General features: G+C 34.8%; 1 protein-coding gene across 2 annotated transcripts in view; it reads right to left on the bottom strand.

Annotated features, from left to right (window-relative positions):
• UBE3C (ubiquitin protein ligase E3C) overlaps positions 1–26,741 on the bottom strand; it is an 80,121-nt gene that overhangs the window by 38,147 nt on the left and 15,233 nt on the right. For both annotated transcript variants that reach the window (XM_010585836.1, XM_010585842.1), the window contains exons 5-15: positions 26,207–26,322; positions 24,113–24,270; positions 21,850–22,003; positions 20,857–21,074; positions 20,422–20,576; positions 18,154–18,341; positions 10,666–10,752; positions 9,811–9,968; positions 9,004–9,236; positions 3,767–3,871; positions 2,582–2,669 (exon numbers count right to left, since the gene is read on the bottom strand). In XM_010585836.1, coding sequence (XP_010584138.1) covers positions 2,582–2,669; positions 3,767–3,871; positions 9,004–9,236; positions 9,811–9,968; positions 10,666–10,752; positions 18,154–18,341; positions 20,422–20,576; positions 20,857–21,074; positions 21,850–22,003; positions 24,113–24,270; positions 26,207–26,322 — 1,660 coding nt within the window. The remainder of the gene's footprint in view (positions 1–2,581; positions 2,670–3,766; positions 3,872–9,003; positions 9,237–9,810; positions 9,969–10,665; positions 10,753–18,153; positions 18,342–20,421; positions 20,577–20,856; positions 21,075–21,849; positions 22,004–24,112; positions 24,271–26,206; positions 26,323–26,741) is intronic.

The raw sequence follows: 26,741 nt of genomic DNA on the forward strand, positions 1-26,741 counted from the left end.
ACAGAGGAAACAAAACCCACAACTCTTTAGTTGTTTCATTTTCATGTTTAATAACCACCTTACCAAAAAAAGACTGCAGAGTCTAGACTAGTTATAGACCATATTACAAAACTGAAGTAAACGCTTCACATTACTACCCAGCCTGGAAGTTTATGATGACAGTTTCAAGTTTTTGCCTTTGGCTCCTACCTGTGGCAACCAGCATCTTGCTGCCCTTCTGCAACTGGACATCACTTCAATGTTTTGTTTTTCTCCACTCTTCAAAGCACTTTCAGTAGGGATATTTTAAGCACCAATTTAACATGATGTTACCCCAGAACACCACTATACTTGATGTATATTCATTTGGGGCAGGTTTCAACATAGCAAGCCTTTGGAATTTCTGATAAAATGCTTATCTGTGATTACCCTTAGTTTACTCAGTAAACATTTTTAATTAAAGTCAATGTATGCAGCCTATTAAGCTAACGGTTAAAAGCATTTTAAATAAAAAGTGCATGTACAGCAAAGGTAAACTACTACATGACTTCAACAGTTCAATTATTCCAGTCAATTAGTCAATTTTATCTGCATTTCTCCATCACAGCTTCTTTCTTTAAAGACAAATATGGGATGGAGTCATCAATACAGAGGGCATTTAGAACTCACGAGTCTGCCATTTAAGTAAATGAAAAAGCACAAATAAACATGACCATATGTGATTCAGCAGTACTTTCATGCTAATTGGCTTTAACCCATATGGAGTCAAGAGGGATTAAACAACTCATGTGCACATTGTTACCTGCTTGTTTTCACACGCTCATGTTGTTGACTGCACTTTTTTTAGCCTGATTTCATATGAAAACGAGGCTTACATAAACACATCGTGCCACCTTTCCTCACCATCTTGCCTCCAACACACTTTTGAGCTCATCATCTGAATTTTAACTTTGACAGAGAATAGGAGATTCAAAAATAAAGTTTTGTGAAAATTTTCAGCTGGACAGAGAAGAGAAATACCTTTAGTGACCTGATTACAGAAACAGCAAGGAGAGCTCAGTTATCTGCTCTGTTCAGTGTGTCAGCTTGTCTGACAGCCAGCCAGCAAAACGAGGGCACGTAGCTGCTCCGCACCAACCAACAGCACGTGCACTCCTTATCCACCAACTGCCCAGACCAAGGCAACTAATGAAACAGAGGGAACTGATGCTATTATGGGAAGGAAGACAAGGGAGAGAGCTCAAGATACTGTATGTATGAGTGAAAGGAGACTAGTAGACTAGTAGCGTGTGGGAGAATCTTGAAGTAATAAATACGGAACGGGTCTCACAGTGAAAAATACCAAGACAGCATAGCTGTCAAGAGCCATGTAGGTCAATGGAAGAAACAGGGATTACTGATGTAGAGTCTGTAAGGTATACAGGACACAGACCTGTTGAAGCCTGGCAATTTTTGCTAAAACACCTGTTTTTAAGATTTCGTATTATTACTTAAAACAGGTGATTTCCAAAGAGAGAAACTAAACTGAAAAAATACTTGATTCAAAATTCTTAGTACTTACACTGGACCAACTAGTTGTTATCTGGCAACTAGATTAATAAAGTAATCAAAGTAAACTTAAACCATCATAGCTACTCATATAAAAAATATCATTATAAGAAGTCCTTAGGCTTCAACCTTGGACAAAGCCCTTAATTCTGTACAACTCTATGGCAGCATTCAAAGGCTATGGCCTTCTCTAAATGATCTACTGTATCTGGCTAAGATACTCAAGCAAATTACACCATCTTGAAACAGAGTATAGACTCTCATAGATGAATCATTTTGCTGCTTAAAGGCCCCGTTTTTGATTCATTATTAAATCTGCACAAGTGTTAGTGATTTAATCATTATTTTACCTGAGCACAGCAAGGTAAAATTCTAGAATAGTGAAGCTACAAAGGTATGAAAAGCTGAAAAAAACAGGCTGTCTACATGAGAAAGCATACTGGCATAACTAAACTAGTGTAAATTTACCCTGATCGCTAAGTTGGTCCAGTTCTCTCATCTTTCTTTGGAAGTTCCATAAAGTCCAGATATTCTGAGTAATTCAAGGGGTTAATTTTCTGCCTTTTCTAATTAGAAACAATATTTACAAACAGTAACTAATACTTACCATGGTACCTAAAGCTTGTTTGCTACAATCTAATATATAATAAGGAAGTTTCTTTAGAGTATACAGTAAAAGCAAAACGTCAATGCTTTACACCTTCTGCAACTTTATTAATTTTGTATCTTATGCAACTGCCTTTTATACATATTAATACATATATTTTTAACACATATAATTTATCCACCTCATCATTTCCCTTTATCAATGCCAGCAGAAGCTTGGGGAAAGCTGTTATACGTTAAATATTCTAAAGACATACACACACGTATACAAATACACTTTTTTTAAAATATCTGAAACAAAATTATGAAAGATTGCCTTGATTTTGGTTATCATTAAGACTTTTATACAAAATACTCAACTGAGCTCTATAAAAGGTAGATTTTCTTTGCATAAGGCAAACTGTTATTTTGACTCAGTAAAGCAAAAATTGCACAGACAGTATCTTACCATCCAAAGTAGATTGCAATGGTCCTATTCTTCCCATTCTTCTGACTCTCCAGACATGTCTAGCAGATGGCACATACAGCTGTGTAACCTGATAAATTAACAGTATTTTACAGTTAAACATTATCTAATTACATACTGCAATTTACTATTACACAGTAAATACATAATATTGTCTGAATGCCTAAGTATCTTAATTTCTAATCACTCTTCCTTATACATGTGCCTTAAAGCTCAGCTGCAAAATTAACAGCAATGTAATACAAAGTCCATGTATCATTTAAAAATACCATGCAGTGTTACATTAAATTCTGGTATTTAAGGTACTAGAGAAGCTGAGTTTGAATTTCGAGGTGTCAAATAAATTCTGCTTACTTTGTGTTGAGAATCAGGTTAGCATCATGGTTTAAGACTACTAATACTTTCTCTAAGGTGTGTAGGCACTATTTCCTAAGAATTATAAAGAACTGTCACACAGAAAAATGGAAATCTTGAACACAAGGCAAGCAAACGTGCAACCACCAAAAATAAACAGAAGAGTTCACTGTTAACTATTCCGTGCAAAACTTCCTAGTTAAGACATCTAATTGTGCAAGGTAGTCTATCTGAGCTGTAACTAACTTCTTAAGATCCACGTTTCCAATGATTCAAAGGAGGTACTTGCACATCGTGTTAGCGTTCTCTTTTGCACGCTCATACACACTTTTTAAGCTCAATGTCATTTTTTTCAAAAGTTCTTAAAAAAAAAAGTAATTTCTCGGTGACGTAAGTACAGAAAATGCTACTGAATTTTCTTTTAATTTGGAAGTGAATTTCGAGGGATTTTTCCCCACTTTAGAGCAATTCTTTATTTAGAATTTTTATTATGAAAAGTACTTCAAATAACTTGAAAATGAAATGCAACAACATGCTACCAGATTTTCAATTCTCCCCTGCTATAAATGCAGATGACTTACACTGTCACACCGTAGAGCAAGTTCTACTTTATGGACTGGAAATGTGATTTAGCGTAGAAGTTTATTAACAGACGCAAGACTTTTACATTACAGAAAAGCAGCATTACTCCAGGTTTTAAACCACACTAAATCTGTGCAACATCAACATCACTGATACTGTCAGGAATCAAACACTTTACCATTGAAACTTTGGCACCTGTAAGGCTATGTGGAAAAAGGATATTACTCTTACCTTATCCGCTTTAATGTTTTCTTGTTCTGAGAGCCAGTGATTTGGTGGGCAGAAATTTCTCCTTGTATCTCTCGATTTCAACATTTTCACTAAGTTTGTGATGACCTAGGTGTCAGAAACACAGACACTGAATATACATTTAACACTGTGAATGAAATTGTATAATCCACAAGCAAAAGCTTAGGAAAAATCTTTCAGTAATGTATGAAATTATTACGTATTTTTAACTTACAAAAACTTGCTCTTTTAAATACCTTAGAATGTGAGTAAGTAATTGTGGTTCACTTGTAAGTCATCAAAAAAATTGGCTTATTAAAGTCTCATTCCAAAACCTAAGAACCAGGACTACCTAGTACTAAGTAATCCTAGGACTACCCTGCACACCTAAGAAGTTGTACGCCAGTTCAGGGAAGCCTAAACAAATCATTACCAGCATTAAATTATTTATTTGAAGAAAGTAACACCTAAGTAGGTAATTTATACAATGACCTTTTACAGAGAATTTTTTTTTCTTTTTTTGCTTATATAGGTTTTCAGAAATGAAATGTGTGAATAGATGTATGTTTTAGAAGAGGGAGCTATATAACTATTCTTTACTACCTCTCATTCCAAACCTGAGATTCTGAACAATTTGGCTGATTAGTAGGTTTTCTTTGTCCACAAAGAGGAAGATTCTTAAATTTCTGTGCATGGTTTTTTAAGGAAAATGCTCCATGGAAGAATGGAACTTTTGCTTGCTGTCTCAAGACAAAGGTCACATATATCACTCCACACTAGGCAAATCTGAAGGACCAACTAATAAACAGTGGGTATTTCTGCCTATAGTCGATAAACTTAACTAACTAGCCAGCAAAAGATCATGTGATGTGCTTCTCAATGGTCAAACTGTACAAAAGCCAACATCAACTTCAGAAAGTAGAGAAGGAGAGGGCAGAAGCATTAAATTGGCAGCAAAACATAACAGCAGAAGTTACATCTCTAAAGTACATGAAAGATTGACTGCTTCTGGTTGCTGTATTAACAAACTAAAGCATTTCCAGCTAACGGTGCCTCAGAGGAATCTTCAATGATATCACCTCACCAGACACGGAGGTAATTATGCATGTGAAAAAACAAATGCTGATATTTTTAAGGGTAAAGGTCTACATCTGAAAAGACACTACAGGTTCCTTTTCTTGTCAATTAATATCTTCTTAAGTGTTTTCAAAGCTGGCTACAGAAAAAATTATCATCTCATCCAGAAGTAGCTAACAATTTATCAAATTAACTGTACCCTCCAAGTTCTCGTCTCTATTAAAACAGATCCTAGTGTGACTAGCTCAGTTGTTTATACCGTACAGTAAACCGTACCGTAAGATTGTTAAAGGCTTCAACATACCAGATTCAGAAAGTAAAAATCACTCCTGAGAAGAGCCTAGCCCAAACATGCCTGAAAGCAGATTAGAAGATGACCATTTCTAGAAGAAGGATGGTCACCAAATATTCTTCTGCTGATCACCATAAGAAGCATAAAAAGCACCCACAGTCCTAAAAATACATGTGTGTGGTGGCTGGTTGTAATTTTCATTTAATATGCACATATACACTGTATTATCATAATGCTACTTACAATGTGCTAGGTAAAAGCCCTTTAGTGTGTTAAGTTAGTAAGCCCTTTTCCAACAGAAGGTATAAACATTTACCTGAAAACCACCTAGTCACAGTGGTTTAACAAATTTTTGCTTATCAGCTGAACCATAGTGGGTGATGATGCATACACCCATACTTCACCCAACCACAGGCACATTAGTTTAAACCACTACATTTAATTAATTTTTATTCACAAGGAATTCACAAGGTAATTCTGTCATTATTATAACCATACAGTCAGAAAATGAGAAAACTGAATAGATAACTAGTTTATGCACATCTTCGCAACAAAATTGGGAGGCTGAGAAAAATGGTTATCATGGTCACTACAGTGTCTTTGCAATTTTAGTATTTTTCTTGGCAGTTTCCTCCAATCCGGCGTGGGGCGGGGAGGAGTAGAGATATCAAGCTAACAACTACTCCATCTCAAGCACAATTGTCATACCTGGTTGCATGCCTTCTCTCCAAAGCAGAACCAACTTAGCCCAACACTACATAAAACATAATTAAGTGGAATCAATAGAACATTAAATTACTAGCCTAAAAAGACGTTATCACTGCTACAATGAACAGCCATCTGTTTTGCAACTTAGAACTACAGCACTTGAAAAATGAATGGGAAAAAAACATACACAAAGCTCTTCTGAAGTCATCTTGCTAAAAGACAGTCTTAATGGGCAGGTGTCAAAAGTAACAAACTGTTTAATGAGCCTTCTAAAGGATTCTGTGTCTAGATACTACACAAAAGACCTTTTAAGATCCAGTTTGTAAAGTAATGTCTTGAATAAAGACAAAGAACGCTATTAAGGGAACTGTCTGATTACACTGGAATTTTTATCACCTTGCCCTTATAGAATTCAGTGCAGGTTAGAGGAGTCACTGAAGCTCTGTGGTCCCATTACCACTATACATAAGAGAAAGATAAAAAAAAGGAGAAAAAAAAAAAAAGAAAAAATTATCCACGTGAAGACCATGCTAATAAAATACTTTACAGACAGCTGAAGACTCCTTAAAGGAAGCTGAATCAAATTAGGTGAGATTGGAGTTTCTTCTACATAATGAATGAGGACTGAGAACGCTAGCAATCTAAAATCAGGACTCCTTTGTAAAATTTCATATAAGTATGTATTTTATTGAAAGGGAAGACCCACTTCAATAAATAATATTAAAATGGGGATTCGTTTCCAATAAAGCACCAAATGCAAGTAACATTCAAAACTAAAATTCAGCAAAATTAGCAACTTAATGTCATAGGATTAACTCATGATAGTGAAATAATTATTTTACTTGACAAAATCCATTTTCATGTACTCATAACTTAAGTGCTTCTATGGAATCTGTAACAGTTGACTACACTATTCAATATTGTACCAAGCCAAAAAAAGGGGAATCCTGCTGAATAAAGACATTTTCACATGTAAATCTTACCAAAGACCTCCAATCTGTCAGCAAATTAGTACATCGTCAGCAGCCTCACTGTTTTCAGATCTACCATTACCTTGCAGAAGTAAAGCCTGTATTTGTGTGTGTGTGTATATATATATATATATACATACACAGGAATGTATTTCATTAGACACCAGTGGCACGGAAAATACGCAAAACAAGTGTGAGAAATTAAAAAAAGAAAAAAGAGAAAAACATAGATGATAGGGAAGGAACGTGCCTTCTCTGCAGGCAGCTTGCAAAAGCTTTAGCAAAGATAAATCTCTCATTTATTTGACACAGTGTAAAAGAAAGAAAAGTATTTTCTACTTAAATTTATGAGTAACTAGTTTAGCTTTATTTTAACGATTTGGAAGAGGATATTGCTGCCTGCTTACTGGCAAGAAGCTATTTTGAAGCTGCCCTCAGGAAAGACTCAATGCTGTGTACAGTAGTCTTCTTGATGAGATGAACTTTAGCTGTGTTGAATTTTTCTCTGTAACAATGTATTTCTGAAGGAGTAAACAAGGGAAGCTTTGTTATCAGCTACTTTTTTGGGTAGAACCAGGGCCTTTGAGAAACCCTCAAGATTTACATTCATAATTCAGCTAATGGAAGACAACCCTTGTTCCTGAAAATAGTAACAATACACGAAGTTTAGACTGTTCCACTATGAGTTTAATTCATGACTGCCAAAGTGGGACAGACTAAGTCGGGATTTTACAACTCTCTGAATGACAGCAAAATGTGAACAAATTCACCTGAAATGTAAGCAGCTTATAAAAAAATGATTAAATATGACAAACTAAAGAGAAGAAATAGAAGATGGCATGGTATAAACTGCATACATAAAAATACTCCTAGCACAACCTCCTTCTTAGAAAAACAGACATATTGGGGTTTTCACTCATGACCTTTAAATCGAAAGTTTATTTGACAATTTAAAGACAAGTAATTAAATTAAATTGTGCAAACATATATTAGATCAATCCATGCAAATTACAAATTCAGTGGTGCATTAGGACTGTATTCAATGCAATCAAAACATTATCAGTTACTCTCACAGCTATTAATGCTTATGCTCATAAGTGAAATGTGTTGTAAAATCAGGCAGAATAGGCTGGAGAGAGGCTATCTTAGACTTGTAGAATGAATAAGCATTCCTTAATTAGCCCATCAGGTTAAGTGCAAGCCTTAATGGGCCTTTCCTAAAGTCTAGCATGACATCTTTCTCCAAACATGGCCAAGAAGAAAGTTCCATTAGCAATATTAATACAAGCTTAGTTGATCATTTTCATTCAATTAACTTCTTTCAATTAAATAGATAGCTTGACAAAAGCAGTGATAAAAAGACCTGAAGGGACAGCTGATGACTCGAACTGAACATTAGTGTGCGAGAGGTCGCCAGTATTAAACAGACTGTAAATCTAGCATTCAATTTGGAAAATGCATTTCTTCTGCTCCCACTTCTTTAATGAGCAATTTTAGCTGACTAGATGTGTTTGCTGCAGAATTTTCATGACAAGTCAAGCACTCCTTTTTTTCGGCAACAGTTATATTAGGTTTTTTCCTGCCAACGTTTTCAGCTTCTCTTAACTCATGTCTTAGAGGTAGATACCATGGATAAAACTAACAGAAATACATTGGTAGATATCCAGAAAGAACATATATTAAGTTTACATTTGCCAAGCCGGATTCACCATCCCTTTAGTATTACAGCAAACCCAAAAGGAGTAGTACCAACAAATTTTAGCAGAAAACCAACAATACAGCATGGTACCAATTAAGTGAAGCCTCTAACACAGTACTCGAGTAATCACGTGATTCAGTCAGAATTTCAAACCTAAATAAAGTTATGATGACATGCTTAAGTACCTTGCTGAATGTGAGTTCCAAGTTAAAACCTATATTGTACACAGTCACTTTTTGTAAACAGGATAAGCAAGAAAATAAATTAAAAGTTGCCAGAAGCAAAAATAAATTGTTACGGTTATCAGAATTTAATTACAGAAATTAATTAAGTTTAGCATATATGCCAAAAAGCAACCTTCCAAAATCCGTATTCCTTGTAATAATTGTGTTAAAAGTATAATCAGAGAAAAAAAACAAACAAACCCTTAATCTCACATCTTCAGCAGAAGCCTTTAATTTTTAAGAATATTCTGAAAATTGACACAATTTACCTTGAATAACTGAATCCACCTTTTTTGTTCCGTCTGTATACATTGCTGCATTTCCGTATTTTTTGTTACTCCAACACTTCTAAATGCTGCAATATATTCCTCACGAACCTCTGGTTTTGTTTCTGGGTAAGCCAACTTTATGATTCCTAAACATGCATCTCGAAGGCAGCGTGATAATATTACAAGCTCTTCTAGTGTAAAAGGCATCATTGATGATTGTCTTTGACCTACAACTACATAAACACAAGTTTCCTTAAACGACTTTTTCTTAATACTTTGTTATTAAAAAAAAAAAAAAATCATTTATTTCATTAAAACTTTAATATTCACACACAAAATCTGAAGGTACAGAAAAGAAACATCACCCAAAAAGAGACTTAGTATACATTCATAAAGGTGATCAGGTCTTGTAATTGTTCGCAGTCACAATGATTTTAATTACAATATTCTCTTACTCTATTTCGTGATTCTTGCTATGTTAAATTTTTCCATTAGACTACAGGTTCAGTCCAGAAGAACTTCACTCTCTTCACTAACTCATTAAAAAATATCACAATTAAGAACTTCCATATCAGACCCTGTAAAGCTAGGGTTCCCAAGGTGCAGACTATCATTTTTTTTTCCTCTTTTTTCTAAATGCAATCACCATGAAAGAGCTAGCCGACAGCTGAGTGCTCAGGGGACTATCAGCAAGTCAGTCTAGAAGAGCCTTCCCCATAGATGTCAGCAAATCATTACCAGGGAACTCTGCAGCCTTACACAAAAACATTTTGCAAAGCACTGCTATTTAGTATGCCTGAAACTCACCTTCTATTGGATCACCAAAGAATTCATTATCATGAATAGAAATAAGTGAATGACTAAACAAAGAACTGAAAAGGTAGAAGAGAGGGATAATTCGACTGGAATCTTCTAAAGACATTGGAGAGCCTCTTGAAATCACTTGAAGGAGTGGCACCATAGACCTTAAAATATAAAATGCAAAATTAAAGAGATGATTAATTAAATACTCTAAAAAAGTATAAACTTCAGCTTTCTAGTAAAAATATTTAGTAGTAGTTCCTACAGCAAAATAAGGACGGTGCTCTCAGTTAAGTAACTACTATTCCCCATTCTTGCAAAGTAAGTTTACTCTTTGTAAATTCTTGTCACTATAGTATCTCAGCGTCTTGATGATATATAAACTCTGGCATTAACTATTACAGAATGCAGATACATTCTAGTTTAGAACAGAGAGATGAAGCAAAGAGTGATTAATCTGCACGTCAGCACAGAACAAATCTGTGGGTCCAATGCCTCAGTTCCTGGGAACGTGTTTTTGCCACCATCAATTTCTGGACTAGTCAAAGTATGTGAGATAAAACTCATGTACTTGGGGCTTCGGTGTTTGTTATATTGATGCTAGTAAGCACTCCAAAAACTACAAAACATCCACCTTATTTTAAATAAAGATTTTATTTATTTACCTGTAATTATTTACAACTATCCAATCGTCAAGATTTTGCTGAGTTTTATGAAATCATAGGAGCTAAGTAACCATTACAGTTTTGTTTTTAATCATCTTCCACGAGCACTGTTATACCACTAATTGTCTCATTCTCTTTTCACTAGATATGCTCTACTTTAACAAAGACTGAGTTTCAGAAATGGTATAATACATACCCTGTAATCATTCGTGTAGTCATTGAAGATATCAAATACCAAAGATGTCTCAGGAATCTGGCATTAAAGGCTAAACTATAAAGAAGCCTGCAAGAGGAAGTTCAAATAAATTGTCTTCCAAAATACTGTATTCACAGAACACAATGCTTCTATAAGAACTTTTCTGTCAAGCATTTCTCAAACATTAACAATTAGATTTATTCTTTCAAGATGGAGGTTCTTATTCTAATCAAATCTGGTGAAAGCCCCACAAGCTGAAAAACAAGCCTATAAATCCTTATACCTAAAATACACAGTTCATTAACTCAGCAACAAACTACACAATATAAATCCAAGTTTGCAGTATTGCACAGAATTAAACACACATTAATAGCATAAACTCTGAGTTATTTATCTGGGATTTTTTAAAATTCTAATATAGAAAATCACATCAACTAGTTAAGAGGTCACTTCTGTGGTTCTTCTGACATTAACAAACATAGCAATTTTTGCAAAAAGTAGATTAAAATACCTTAAAGTTAATTTATGCTAGAAGCAACTATTGATTTAAATTTATGCAACAATTTTACTGGTATATTCTGCATGACAGATATAAATATACAACATCAATGGAACAATGTCTATCAGGACAGGTACCCATACACATACACTAATTTATCTGCAGACAGAGAATGGTTTATATACCTGTAAAATTAAATATATATGTTCACAAGTCAGTTGTATACAGGACTGACTTTAACCATATTATTTCAGACATGATTACAGCATGATGAACTTTTTATAGAAACAAGAAATAAAAAGCTTCTTGGAATTAAGAAGTCTCCCCCAGCCTATTTTTAACCCTGCAGGAAACAACATATGTGACAAATATAATTTGAAACAATTACCGTCTTCTAGGAAACCAAACAGGATTTGACTGAATGAACTGTCATTTTTCAGATATTGAAGAACTATGTTCAGTTAGTTATCCTAAATGCTACTTTCCTAGGTCTCCTAATTACTATGAGAATAAATAAGGTTAAACAGATGCTCAGGTCCACATCTCCTCTCAGAGGTCAATAACCTCATTAATATCAAAAATTCCCTGTGACCATGCGTACAAGAGGTAGGAGGCTGCGAAATGGGAGCAGGGAGGTTAGACTAGCTGCTGCTTGAAAAAACAATATTTACTATGGACCACATGGATAAATTAAAATTTGCCAGATGGCAAAAGGAAAGGAAGCACACATTTCATTAAGGAAAAAGTAAAATATCGGTAAACACTTAAAAACATATGAGAATAGTTTAAGTGGCAATTCATTTAAAGACATTAAAACAAAAGAAAACACAAGAAAATCTACACGCCCACTCACAAACAAATACTGCATAGTGCCATATGCCTCTGGGTCCTCGCTTTCTGGCTGCTGAAGACCTGAGGGCTCTTTTTGGTGCCTTTGCAGAAGTACAGCCTCTCTCATGCATCCACACAGCTAGTCCCTTCTTTGGGCTCTCAATTCACACATGCATTCACCAAAAGCCAGTTGCACAGAAAGGAACTGTGCGAGGATGAAGCAGCACGAGGAAGGGCAGAACTCTTCACTAATCAGAAAGGACAGAATTTCACAGGTACAGGGAGTGTCAGAAATAGAATGGGGGCATGCAGAAGAAGGGAAAATGAAATACAAGCAACCTCTGGTTTGCGGTGCTTCTTTGCTGAAATATCACCCCTCTTGTTTCAAAAACTTTGAATTTTAAATACATAGATCAGTACCTTTAAAAAGAGTTGGGAGCTTCACATATTCCAGAGAAGTTGCACTGTGGTGATGATTACTAAGTCTGAGTCAAATTTGAAGCAACTGCAGCTAATGCCAGTTTAATATAAGTTTTACTGTAAAATTAAGTTCTACTTTAAATATGTGTAATTTTTGAAAAAAATTCAACCTGAATTTGATATATGGGAATTTCACTTCCTTCTAAAATCACATTATTTTGACATTTGGGTGGAATTATGCAATATCATGTAAAGAAGGGCTTATTATATCTAGCTAATTTAGAATAAGGATTCGTGTTTTAATGTTTAAATATCTGAATGATAGCTCAGATGTCTTGGTTTCTGAAATGAGAAATTTCCTCAGTGACCTTCAGTTTTCAGCCTCATATTTGAAATGAAAAGTAATTTGGCACAGTGCCGTTAGGTCTCATAGGGCTTCCAAGTAAAAATTTGTTAATTTTACAATCATCCCTGGAAATTATGTAATAGTTTTAGCAGAAATGAACAAACATTATGGACACTGAACCTATCATAATGTAATCCATTTTTTCATTCTAGCAATATTCAGCAATAATGAAGGGAAAAAAAGGACAAACCTTAAGAGCTTATAATAATAACCTTTGTCTAATAACCTTTTATTCCATATCCGTGATTCAGGCAGTCAATTGTACCAACTGCTGTTATTTCATGGCCCAATTCCAGAAATGCTCAATGTATTCACATTTCCCTTCCCTGAAAATCTGGTTAAATACAAAAATGCAAATTTGGCAGAAGATGTTATCATACAGCCTGTTTTGTCAATATGAAATACCTATGAAATATGAAGCAGATGAGTCCATAATTTCTAACATTTCTGTACTGTCACCAGAAAATAAACATGAAACTGCAAACTAAACACAGAAGGGTGAATTAGGACTTGTGTTACAAAAATTTCACACCATTAGATTCACCTGAAATATAATCCAATGCAAAAGGAATGACAGCAGAAACAGCCTACCACCCCCCCACCCCAAGTATAGAAATTGGCTTTCAAAGTAGAAGTTAAAAATTGTAACCTAAAAAATCCACAATGCAAGGATAGCCTTGAAAAGTCACATCTCTGCAAAAGTTCACGAAATCAGGTGTACTAAAGAGTTTCAAAATTTTTGGCTTCCCACTAAAAAAAAAAAAAAAACCAAACCCTAAAAACCCCAACAACATAAAAAAAGCCTAAAAACTTTTCAAATAAAAAATTAAAAACAAAAAATAAAAACACTGAGAATTAAAATTGGTCAAAATCTACCTCATTTGGTCTTTTTCTTTGGCAGAGAAAAGACATGCATCTGCTAAAAACCAGCATTTCCAGATAGAACTACATTAAAATGATGCAGCACAAGATAATAATTCCTGATAAACCACAGAACATTACATGGATAGCTTATATACCCTGAAGACAAAGCATTATCAACCCACAAAGTTTAGAGATCAGTTAATGTAAAGCCTGAGTGTCCATACAGTCTTGGAGTACCTTTTCCTTTAAAGAAAAAAACACACACACAAACAGTAGAAAACAAAAAGATTAGACATTATTTCTTTTCATGTAAATTTTTATAATCTAACTCAGGGGTTTCATTTCCAATATTTGTACTATTCTAAAAACAAACCAAGCAACTAAAGTTTAAACATTGGGGTTTTACCCCTTCCATCTGCATTTTCTTGAAAATCTCACTGCATACCACCAACTTCTTTATTATGAGATCATTATACATGGGTTTATATAATGGATTCATTAATAGATTTTCTGTAAAGTTCAATATTTAGATTTACCACTGTAATTTGGAAGAACCATTTTTCTACTACCAGAAAGGGTAAGCTCCTTTGAAGTGGAAAAATGCACACTGTCTCAGCCACAGGCTATGATAGAGTTAAATTCACTCCAGTGATTACTGTTAAGTACCTATTTTAATCATACCAAATTATATTATCTGCTCCCAAAAGTAAGTACATAACAATCATTTATTTAGAACCTTGTTTCTCTCTGTAGGTATCTAATTGTCCACAAAGGCCACATGATTTATGTGTACTTGTCAAAACAGTATTTTGGGCACCCCTGGTTTAAAAAAAAGTGTCAAATTCCTCCTGCGCAATGGGACAGATTAAATGACCCATTAAGCTTAATTTAGCTGAGGCACCACTACAAGTTAATTAGTTAAAGGCAAGATTTTCAGTCTAGGTCATAAATTGGGCCCAGTTTCCCACTGAGACCATTTAAGTTAATGAAGAGAATACACTAGAATGAGAGGAGCTCATACAGTCTGTGAAAGGTCACTGCTGCCAGGGCAGTGGATTTTGACACTTCAGAACTGCAAGGTGTCACAGGTATGAGACAGCGTGCAAAGCCATCGTTAAATGAACTATGCTGCACTTTAGGCTGCTTTATGCTTCTGCCTCTCTTTGTATTGGGCCAAGAATGGAAAGCGAAGCTTAAAAAAAAAAAAGTTAAAACTTCATATATAATGATTCTGGTTTTAAGAAAAAAACAACAGTTTAAGAACATTCCCTAAAGAACTACTAAAATAGCCTCATGCAAAGCCTTAGTATCTTCAGCACACACGTATAAAGACAGGCTGCTCATATTACACCAGAACGTCAGTTTTCCAAACAATTTTCAACCAGAGGCTAAGATTAGCAGTGTTATGTTAATTAAACAGTAGTAATGTACGGGCACTATGAAACTCTTAAACCAAGGTTAGGAATCACTCTGGGGCACTGAGCAGACAGCTGATAGCAACTGAAGTCCCAGTACAAGCACGGTTTCCATCACTATTTAATATTAAGCCACAGTGATGACCTGAAGTCTATGGTATTAAATTACGCCCCTAAATATTGTGCAGAGACAGAATTTACTAGTTAGTTAAAGTGTAGTTTTGATAAGCAAAGTCTTACAAATGTCTTTATAATGAGAACTATGCTCCAAGACTCAAGTTTTCTTTTTTTTTTATTTTTTTTTAATAACTGTATTCAATAATATGTATCAACTTCACAGTGAAAAGATGAAAGCCCTGGCCCTTTGAGAACAACTACAATTCCCAATGACTTCATTACAATCAGGATTTTATCCTACGCCTCTCATCTGGCTTACTGAACGCTAGCTACAGCTAGGTTTTTCCAGGCTTGCGGCCTTTTTCTTTAACTGGGCTTGACTGCATCTTTCCAGAACTTGTTCAGAATTTATCCAAATTCCTAACGACTAACCCAAAGCAATGTGCTTTTCCAGTAATCCACCTCTGGATCCCACCACTCTCTGTAGAGAATCAGAAAGGAACTTTAGAGGCTTGCTCCCACAGTTCAAAACTACACTGCACTTTTGGGTATCTTGTTCTGTTCTCTCTTGGTCTCTGCTGCAAAACCAAAGAAACCACTGAGATAATGCAGCAACACCAAGGTTCCTAACGCCACACAGTATCATCATCAGGCAAATCAAAGATGTACTAAGAAGCCACAAGAAGAAAAAGCATTCAGCTTTAATGGAGTGATATGTCTATACTATGAGTTTCTTATCTTTTTTCAAGAAGGAAAAAAGCCTCAGAAGTATTAAAACAATACAGAGATACTTGTTGTTTCCTCCCTTCCAAAGCTTGTGTTAACTTGAGCCTCATTTTCTCTATTCAAAAGTTTTCAGTTACTACTCTCTCTATTTAGCATCCCACTTTGCAGATCTGCAGCCTTTATATTTAATTATAATTTTCTATTACAGTTGTAAATACTCTTAAATAACCAGAGTCTTTGTAACAACCTTTTCAATCTTTCAAACCATTTGACCCAGTCTGTTTCCAAACAGAAAATAAAAGAGCATTTTTGAGCTCTTAGAATATATTAAAAATATTTTTAAATAAATTATTTCTGCTTAACTATTTCTACATGGTTTAATTAAATAGATACACTTTGAATATTAAATAATTCAAAAGTTAGTTTCAAAACAAGTGAAGCATCTTTCAAAAGACCATCATTAAATTTGACAAAATCATTTGGGCAATAAAAAAATCACAGGCAATTAAAAAAAGTGGAAATTAATGACAAAAAAAATCTTTTAATTGTCTTCTGAAATGGCACAATGTTTACTACCTTTAAAACAAGCATCAAATGTCCTTTGAAAAAACCCTCAAAAATAATGTTTAGAATAGCTGCTTGGTAACTTAGGCCAGGTGTAAAATGCACTAAGAATAGGATAAAAAATTGACACCTCCTGATATGATGACGCCTGGCAAACCCAACATTTATGACTGACTTGGAAGTCAGAACTCATAATTAAATGTCTACATTAATTTACCAAATACCTGTATGAATTAATTTCATTTTGACCATGAAAGTAATGCCATTGGTATTACTGACACAAATCTTAGCATCTTTACTACTTACTGCTAAAATTGGTACATTCAACTATTTTGGAGCTATTCAAAAGTTAAAATTTGTAAATTGCTTTCCATTATAAGATGTTGAGTAGAGCTTTCATAACTCCTGAATTTATCCAATGTGTAACTAGCTTGTTATCACAAATAATTGCAAAGACCCAGTATGGCTTCTCAGAGGAAATAGATGCCATACTCATACAATTAAAGTTCTGACTTCTTTATTCATTAAACACCCTTTTCCACACAGTTCACCAGCAAACCTGAAGTCAAAGCAGTGATGCATTTAAACTCAGTAATTACTATCCAAGGCAATGTAGTACTTGCAACAATAAAGCAGGCATACTAATTCAACTGCTGCTATGATCTTCAGGTCTCACATCCTGCTCTAACGCAATTAGTCTACAAAGAACTAATTACCCTAATCGAGCAATCACAGTTTCACTGACATCTTACTTCCTCTAACAGCTATAAACACCACTGGGCTAAGATAGCACCTAATTAGTTTTCCGTATCACTGTTTACAATGCAGTTTGAATTGATTATGTTTACAACATTCCCTAAATACTTACTTTACTACCAGCAACTACATACTTATTCAAAACTACTTGCACAAAACAGTGTTAATACTTATGGGTCTTAGTCTGATAATAAAAAGGTCAAAAATCTTCTTCCATTGTTACTGACGTTGTTTGCAGTCTCTGTAAAAGAATCCTGTACAAATGAACAAGTCTTTTATCTCCTTCTCAGGTGCCAAAGCCCTTCCCAAACAACAGTGATTCTCAATAGTTAGGAATCACTTTAACTTGTAGCAAGAGAGATTTTGCTGTATATTAAAGAGGGTAGAGAACAAGTTGGTTTCAGTGCTCAGCTAGCTAGAGAGACCATGGAATCCATTTCACTGAAAGTTTTAAAAGCAAGCTAGGCAAACCTCTACTACAATGACACTTAACAATGCTTCTGAGCAAGGGGACAGATAAAACTCCTTTCAAGAATCCTTGCAATCCCTATTTGTGTGTGATTTTCACAAACGCTACCTGTTCCATAGTCCTCAATGTGGTGACAGAATGCTAACTTATTTGCAACTCACTAAACAAACCAAGAGCTTACACTTCTGGACTCAGTGATTACTCCAGAGAGAACACGATGAATAAGAAGAAAAAGAAGAAACAGAAAGAAACCACTCTTTGGTTTGCCTGGAATTATTATTTAACTTCTGAAATTCTTACTGATTTCAGCTGATCATAAAAGAAAACAGAAAAAAAACCCACAGGGTATTTAAAACACATCTCTCTACTAAAACCAATTTTAGATGTATCACAGCTCAACATCACTATTATTTATACTTGCCTGACTTTTGGCACCATCATTCGGTGTTGTACCATTAGCGTGTGGCAGATTGATGCCATCAGGGTAAAGACCTCTTCACTAGCTGAATCTCTCCAAACCATATTCAGTAGAGTATTTGTCTGCTGCTTTGTATCTAATTTCTTTAGACACTCCTCAGTTATGTACTGAACTGATATTCTCCCATCACCCTACAAACATACCAAAGAAAAATTTGCTTTAAGTCTTTTTAATGATCAAGTATCCCCTTTTTAAAGAAAATAATACTTCAGAATTTTACTAGAGCATAAATTTTTCTTGTACAGTAATTAAAACGTAATCATATCTGTGTACCCCAGTAGCATTCTTAAAAATATCAGACCCAAGAGCCAACTTAAATCCTTAGGTGGGCAACTGTTGGGTTGTGGTATTGATCTTTTCACTAAGGCCAGTGGGAAAGACTCCCTTTCATGTAAGCATGTTCTGCAAAACTTGGATACAATAAGGCCAGATCATTTACTTGCATAAAATATGCAAATAGTCATCTCTTCCCCACTGACATCAGTCAGCACTGAACGTGAAATCCAGAAATTGATGCCTACTCTAAGTTCCTTTACAAACAGTATTTTCACATTCATAATCCATTGGTTAAAATACAACAAAAAACTTCAGGGGGGCTAACACATGTTTGGGGGGTACCAGAAGCATAGGAAGGGGAATGCTTTCTCTTGGTATAGAACTAGGTGGAGTTCAACCTTTTCTGTTCCTTATTGATTCTCTCTATTTTGCCCCCAACAGAGCAAAGCAGTCTGGCTCATTGAAGGGTCCAAGTTATCCCATTAAGAACTTTTAAGAAAGAGGTGATCCCCAACAAGCCCCCCACTGTTTTGGGGTTTTTTTTGTAAGACAGGCATGCATAAAAATATGGAATACAAAAACTTACAGGCAAAACACATGAAAAACATAATGCAATAAATAGTATTATGTATTAAAGCCTACACAGAGCAGATCTTCTCTAATTTACAAATTACTCTAAGTTAACTGTGAACGGGAATTTATGCTTTGTTTTTACCTAATTACCTCTTAAACATCACCGATATCTCTAAGCCACAAGTGGAATCTGCCAATATTTACATCACATACAGTGTGTGTCTATCTGGCAAATTAAGTATTTTATTCACACTATCTTGGTAAAGATTTTGGGTTAACAGCAACACACTGCATCTAAAAATGCAGAAGTAAAAGGCTGCATGTATTCCCCAGCAGTATGGCTCTTTATAAGAGGTTACTCTCAATATCGATGTCTTAAAAATGCTGCATCTTTCAGAAATGTACATCACCTTACTTTAAATATAAGTAGGCATTATAGGAACAGTAACTCTTAGAAAAGCTCGTACACTTTTGCTTTCAACACTTAACCAAGAAAATGCCAGGAAGCCTTAGAACACCCGAGACAAAAATTCAGAATTCCCAGCTCAGTGTGGGGAGGCAAAATAATCTATGAGGCTTTTTTTTTTTTAATGAACCCTAAATATGTTGAAATTTCACACATTCCACAAAGAAAGATGGCACACTGTGTAAGTCCTTTGAATGGTAGTGTCTTCTGAGAGATTATACAAAGGCCAGTGAGAAACTGTTGAATTTATGTCTCTCCAACTTTGGCTGTGCAGAGCCTTGATCCAAGTGTTAGGAGGTTAAAGTTAGCGCAGATTCATTTTACTGGTGGAAGTTTAAACTACAGTGAAAAGTTCTATTTATAATACAGTCTCTATACATTATTATAGAAAACAGGTGTGCCCCCTTTGAGGGCTTTCAAGGTGCTGGATATATTTAAATACAGAGCTAATTCTACAGGGTAAAGACTGTAGTTGAACTTTTAATATTTCCACAAGAAAAAAAAAAAAAAGAAAATAAAATACTAATTTGGAAGATCAGATTCTTATCTTTCATGATACCTTAGCATCATCACAGACTTAAAGAATACAGAGTGACACAGTCTCTGTAAAATACAAAAATCTAAAGAAGTTTAAACTTTTTTTGTTAAATAAAAGCTCTGTCCTTCAGCAGACACACTACCTGTACTTTAAGATTTCTTATTATAGTAAGGGTTTTGTTTTTAATGTAAGCAACCGGTTCCATTTGCTTATAGTGAGCAGCCATCTATTTTTAAGAAGTAAACATGCTCCCTTCTACACGTAGCTAGAAAAATACTGGACTACGGTGATCGTATTTTTGCCTGTATTTGCTGCTGCTATAATACAAATCCATTCAAAGAAATTCTGTAGTGCTTACTGGTGTAGTTGTCATTTTACTGATCTCTTCATCCTCATCTTCAGAATCACTGTTTGCATCTTGACAATTTGTACCAGCAGTAGACACAGGCAGCTGAGAGAGAAAAGTTTGGAGTACCCTCAAATACACAAGAAGTCCTTCCTCTGAAAGGGACCCTATAGCACATACATTGAAATAAAAGATCGTTAGCCAGATCACACTGTACTATAAAATATATTTTACCAGAAATACCTGACCAAAACACATTATGCCGAATCTTCCCAAATTAAGTGTATTTTTTACTGAAGAGTGTAAGAACAGCTAATAAAACAGCTCTCTCCAATACTTTTATGCACAAACTGTCCTTTTTGCTTGGCAATGAACCACATTGTGGAAATACATAGCATATTAACTCAAATATGAAAAAGCAATGAATTGGCTATTTAACTTTCTCACCCAAATATGTCTCTCCAACTGTTAACACAAAGTAAAAAAGCCATGGGGCTTGATCACTTCTTGAACATCCACTTTCTGCTACTAATAGTGCATTCAGAAAGAGTTCATAAGGGAAAATGGTCTGCACATCAGCAAGCGCTGGAATGATGAAATGGAATATCTGATCTGTAAAAGGTGCTGCCAGAAACTCCTCTGTGAAGGCTGCAAAAATCTGCTGCCTGAAATGAAGAAAAATTGTCTTTATAGAAAATATAGGCAAAATTTCCCACAATTATATCCATGGAATAACAGATCAATTTACAAGCTTGAACATGTCCATCAAAAAGACCACAAAGCTGTGCTCCATTAATCCTGTGCTAATAAACCAAATTTCTCAGATTTCTCAAAAATGAACTTATATATTATTTTCCTGATGATCTTACATATTTTATCCTTTAAACTTTTCATAACCTCACAGAAAACTATTCTGAAGTTAAATTCATTGTTTATAATCTTGAACTAAAAAGTAAATTAAAAAAGCACAATTAGTCTTTTTTCCCAAAGTACTACTTTAACACAGAACACTATCACATGATATAACCAGTTTGAGTTTTGTTCCATCCCTGACTCTTTCTGCTTGTAAGCTACGACTTATTTCTCTCCACAAACCTCAGCTCCTGTCACAAAGTTCTTTTTAACTCTAAAATTCTTTTCATTTGCCCTTAGCTGCATCTCTGCCCTTATCTAATTTTTTCCCACACCTATACTCCTATGTATTGTGATACCTGCTATTCTCTGTGCTGTTTACTGTAGCCTTCAGCATTTTATTGCCTTTTTATTAAACACACCTGAAACTCCATTGTTTCACTGATGTATAGCATTACCAAAAAATCACTACTATTGCAAATAAATCAACAAACTGCACTGAAAGAATAGCTAGACATTCAACAACAAACTGCACACCTCTGACAATAACAAATCAGTACATAAATATATAATATTATCTTTATTTACCTTGCACCTTCTGGACAGGAGCTATATGTAAAGTGCAATGGCTTCAGAACATTCTCCAGAAGTATTTTTGCAATAGGGACTCGAGAAACATCAGAATACTCAATACTCGAGGGAAGCTTATTGTTAATTAACAAATAAAGCGACTTGTAGTAGCCTGCAAATAAGAAATATCACTTTTTAAATACAGTATTATTTTTCTTCTTTTCCATACAAAACAACTTATATACTTAACAGTAACTTGAAAAATACTTTACAATTCATTCCATGAAGCTTTACTTACAAAGACGTTTTACAATAGTTATATGAATGTGACTTGGACTAAGAGGATACACTAGCAATCTCTTTGGAAATATCGCTTTATAAAATCATAGGTAGATAATTGCATTCAGAGTCAGCTTGATTTTCAAAGATTGATCACTCCTGCTGATGAAGTGAATAATTTTCTCTTTTTTTAAATGATGACCTATGAAAAAGATGTTCTCTTTTCTCCTCTGAGTGACTCTAGTCATGTTTTTGACAGCAGTCCTTCCACCCTTTCAGAAATGGTGAATCTTCCCCTCTACTCCAAAACATGACTGCATCACACACGTAAAAGTCCTGTTGGCAGGATGTCTCAATTCTATAAACACCTTGCCTTAGCAGGCTGAAGAATACAATTACTGTTTCCAAAACAGGGATCTCTCAGTAATAAAATGCATTACCACTCAAGCCATAAAGACATGTCTAGAGGGTAATCTATTTTTGTCTCACTAAAGTACAAATGGAATCACGTGATTTCACTCTTCTTAAACCATCTTCCTCCTTCTCAATGAACTCCTAAACTAAGATGCAAGTTCCACAACTACAGGAAACACTGTAAATGCCAAAATAGCGTTGCATGATTGAGAGGTCCAGTCCAAGACCCTTTGTCAGGGACTACCCAAGTTCACATTCAATGCAACAAGCGGAAGTCACCATAAAGAAATAACTTAGCAATGCTGACGAGATGCACATGGAAGACAGATTATATGCAAAAACATATACTAATAAAAGCTGATTACAGATTTTTTTACATATTAACCATCATAAATGATTAGGAGACAGAAAATTTGTAGTTGCACATGACCAATTTTTTTTTTCCTATTTTAAGTGACTAGAAAGCTGAATTCTTTTACTAAAATATATGATCTAACATCTTGATAAGCTTTCATATTCAGTTGTGAGGACTGAATATTACACTAAAAGAACAAATGTAAGTATTTTGGAATATATATTTATTATATAGTAAGCAATGAGACAAACACAAATACTTCTATAGTTTCAGCTACACCTAGGCAAGTAAAATATATGTGCTACAGTAACAGTAATTTTTTCTGTCATAGTGACTTTGACATGTAGCAGTTAAAACCAAATCCTTAGTAACAGGATAAGATAGCCCAGTCCACTGAATGTAATTTGAAACTTACATAGAATTATCACAACAATTAACTAACAAATTGGAAGGTGCTCTTTTTGCTTTTTATACCAATGAAGCTGGATCGAAGATGATTATTTCATAATGTTTTTGTCTTTTCTCCCCACTCACAAGTCTTGCAAACTCAAGCTATGGTATCAGAAAGCCAAATTAATTTTTTCGCACGTTCCCAGAGTAATAAAGTTTCTTCGAGACAAAACACAATTTTGGTGATAACTACACAATTCATTAACTTTCGGTATGTTTGCACAGGTGTAACGGATGGCAGTTTAGCAAACAGTTTTGCTGATGACAGTACAAGGGAAATAAAAGCTAGGTCACCATCTCTTTGCTAAGGTGTCTCTAGTGTTAGCAGGATGAAAAGGTAATGCCAATTTACGATAATAATTAAAGTTAACAGTTACAGAGAACAGTACTGCAACACAATAGCCAACTTTTACACAACTAAAGCTTGTATCTGCCACAGTGTGTGTGTGTGGTGTGTGTGTGTACACACAACTACTGGAATAAAACTTTTGTTAGGAAATATCCACCTACTCTCAAAATCTGTGGTAAAAGTCTGTATAAGTAACTTGGTAGAATATTCAATTTATAAACAGAATTTCCAAAGAAATTAAACAGTAATTTCTCAAGCAGTGATCTCATTACAAGCAAAATACCCATCTAATGTATAGGTTAGTGTATGCAGCACTTAATTCATCATGTCTGTGGTAAAGGCAAAAATGTGATTAAACAACATGGTCTTCAGGTATTACACATTCTGTTCAATTTTTGAGTATTTCCCAGAACTTCTAGATCCTAGCTACTCACCTTTTTGAATCATGTAGTGCAAAATTTGTTCAATTAATGATGTCACATAGCTGACATCTTGTAAAACAGGCAAATACGTATTCTCAGATGAAAATACCTCAAGCATTCTCATAGGAAGTGCAACATTCAGACTGTCATCATTGCAATTTTGCAATAGCCTATAAATGAAATTAAATCAAAATTATTTAACAAGATATTTCTCTTATTTCACCACAGGCATATGTACAATGGTTTAAAAATAAAACTACAAAAAACCTTTCACGTTCAGCTCAAAATAACTTATTTCTACTTGGTTTCCAAGTGCTCTCAGTAGGTTAGCTACATCTTTTTGTTGGCACCTTTATAATAATAATTCCTGATTTTAGGATTTCTACAAATATGGCGCGCTCTCTTTAAATCCTACTAAATTCTTTCTTTCAATGACTTCAAAGTTTGGAAGTCTATTGCACAAACTGGAAGAGAAGCAAAGAATAATACATGTTTTTCCAACATGTATTACTACTCAGATTAAAAATGAAGCCATGAAAGCCCCAGAGCAATATGGGCTGGGAACAAGTGCTGGGGAATGTCATATGTGTAACTAAAACAATATGTCTTTGATTACAGACTGAAATATTAAAAATACAACCATTCCCATCCTTTTAGCAAGTTGCTTACGAAACAACTACCAGTAACCACAGAAATGGTGAAGATTAAGAGCCGGTTTAGAATTAAAAGAATTTGTTAGTATGAGATGTATATAGGCATAGTTGCCCTAACAATGTGCTTTCCTTCCCAGCCATTCAGAAAAATGGGACCTATCAGCAAAAATTGTTTTGACACCATAGCTAAGACATTTCACTAAACAGAAAAAAAGATACTCTGACAACAAGACCTTTTTTGCAGATGTAGCTGCAATCAAACTAACATTTTTTGCTACAATATTACACAGTCACCTTTTTTTCCATAGCATCAAAAGCTACAACTTCTCATGAATCTGAACTTATCCCAGGGAAATACTTTTTTGGCTACCTGTCCCACTGCTCACTTTCTGGGCTTCTGCAGAAAATCAAAGTAGCTCAGAAAGCAAGAAAGACACCCATCATCATGCTGGCAAGGTAAAGTTAAGAAGAGCTTCTTCCTCCATTGTCCCTATCTATATGTATAGGCAGGGACAGCTCTTCCACTCCTTTTGTTTTCCCACATCACCCAGTCAGGAAGGGAGAGTGGGAATACTAACAGAGCTGCATTTACAAAACCACAATTTCAACTGTAGTGAAAAGGTACAATTCAATCCAGTGACACCACAGCTGTGTTCCGCTGTACATGGACTCTGAAGCCCACCACTCAAGTCTTTAGTATCTGGTGTCACTGTTTATCATACATACAGTATACATAATTGTAAGAACACAAGGTTCAGTGACTTGAATGAAACAATTTTCTAAAAAAGCCTCAAAATTAAAAGGAAAAAAAAACTATTTTAAAGTTCTGGAGAGTATAACTGGTTCCTCTTATTGATAAGAACAAATATATTGTTTTCTAACACTAGGCTTTAGCTGCCAGCTATTCAAGTCACCTTGATAGATTTACCTTCCTGTGATCCTCCAAGGATCCTCCCACTATAGATAATAAATGTACTGCTGAAGCCAGTAATGTAACTGCTTAACATGTCTTAAATTCAAAATAAAGTGCGAGGAAAGGCATCTTAAATAATATTAGTTTTAAAACAAAACACATCCAAAGTATATCCTTGGAACATTAGTCTAACTCAGATAATATCGTCTAATCACTATCAGTTCTTCTGGTTTCCACAAATATTGCTAATGATACCGCTATATGCGAACAGTTAAGAACATACTTATGCCTATCTCTAGGCAGGGCATCCCTTACGCCCATGTTGAACTTGAAAGTCAACAGAGCTTAAGAACATTCCACTGTTCTTACATAGGAACAAGTATCCTATACCATGGCCTAAACATGTATTTAACATAAACAGTTCTCTCCATAAAATAAATTCACATTTAATACTTCACCTGTTGCAAAAAGAAACAAACCAGTGCCCAGCATAATTTCGCAACCCACTTTAGACAGTAGCACATCGGAAAAAGAATTTACCTGCAACACAGCCCCAACAGTCTTTTTATTTGGAATAAGCAAGTAAGTCTGTCTGGACCATCCAATTGCTTAACAAACTGAGAACTCTGTTTAATTAAATTCTGACACATCCATACCTGGGAAAAGATATGCACAAGTTTACTGTTTGTAACAACAAGTTATATTATTTATTGCAACACAGACAGTAGTATTTCAATCCTGGTTTGGTTGCCTTTGGAGGACTTACAAAACACAAAGTAAGACAATCATGTTCAGCTGATAAAAAAGAAATTTTTACACAAGATAAACTAAACAACTGCTTGTACTAAACTTTCAAAGTTAAGACTGAATTACACTTACAAATAACTTTACTCTTGCAACAAATTTATCTGATAATTTTTTTGTTTTAAATAGGTATAATTCTTTAATGTCTATCATTAATACCCACTATGAATCATATTTACTTGCACATTTGGGATGTTTGCAGTGACTTTGCAATTGATATGCCAGCATTATTGACCAGTGATGAAAAAAAAAAAAAAACAAACAAACAACC

This window comes from Haliaeetus leucocephalus, unplaced genomic scaffold, assembly GCF_000737465.1.
Source record: "Haliaeetus leucocephalus isolate CR32 unplaced genomic scaffold, Haliaeetus_leucocephalus-4.0 Scaffold0, whole genome shotgun sequence".
NCBI lineage: Eukaryota > Metazoa > Chordata > Aves > Accipitriformes > Accipitridae > Haliaeetus > Haliaeetus leucocephalus.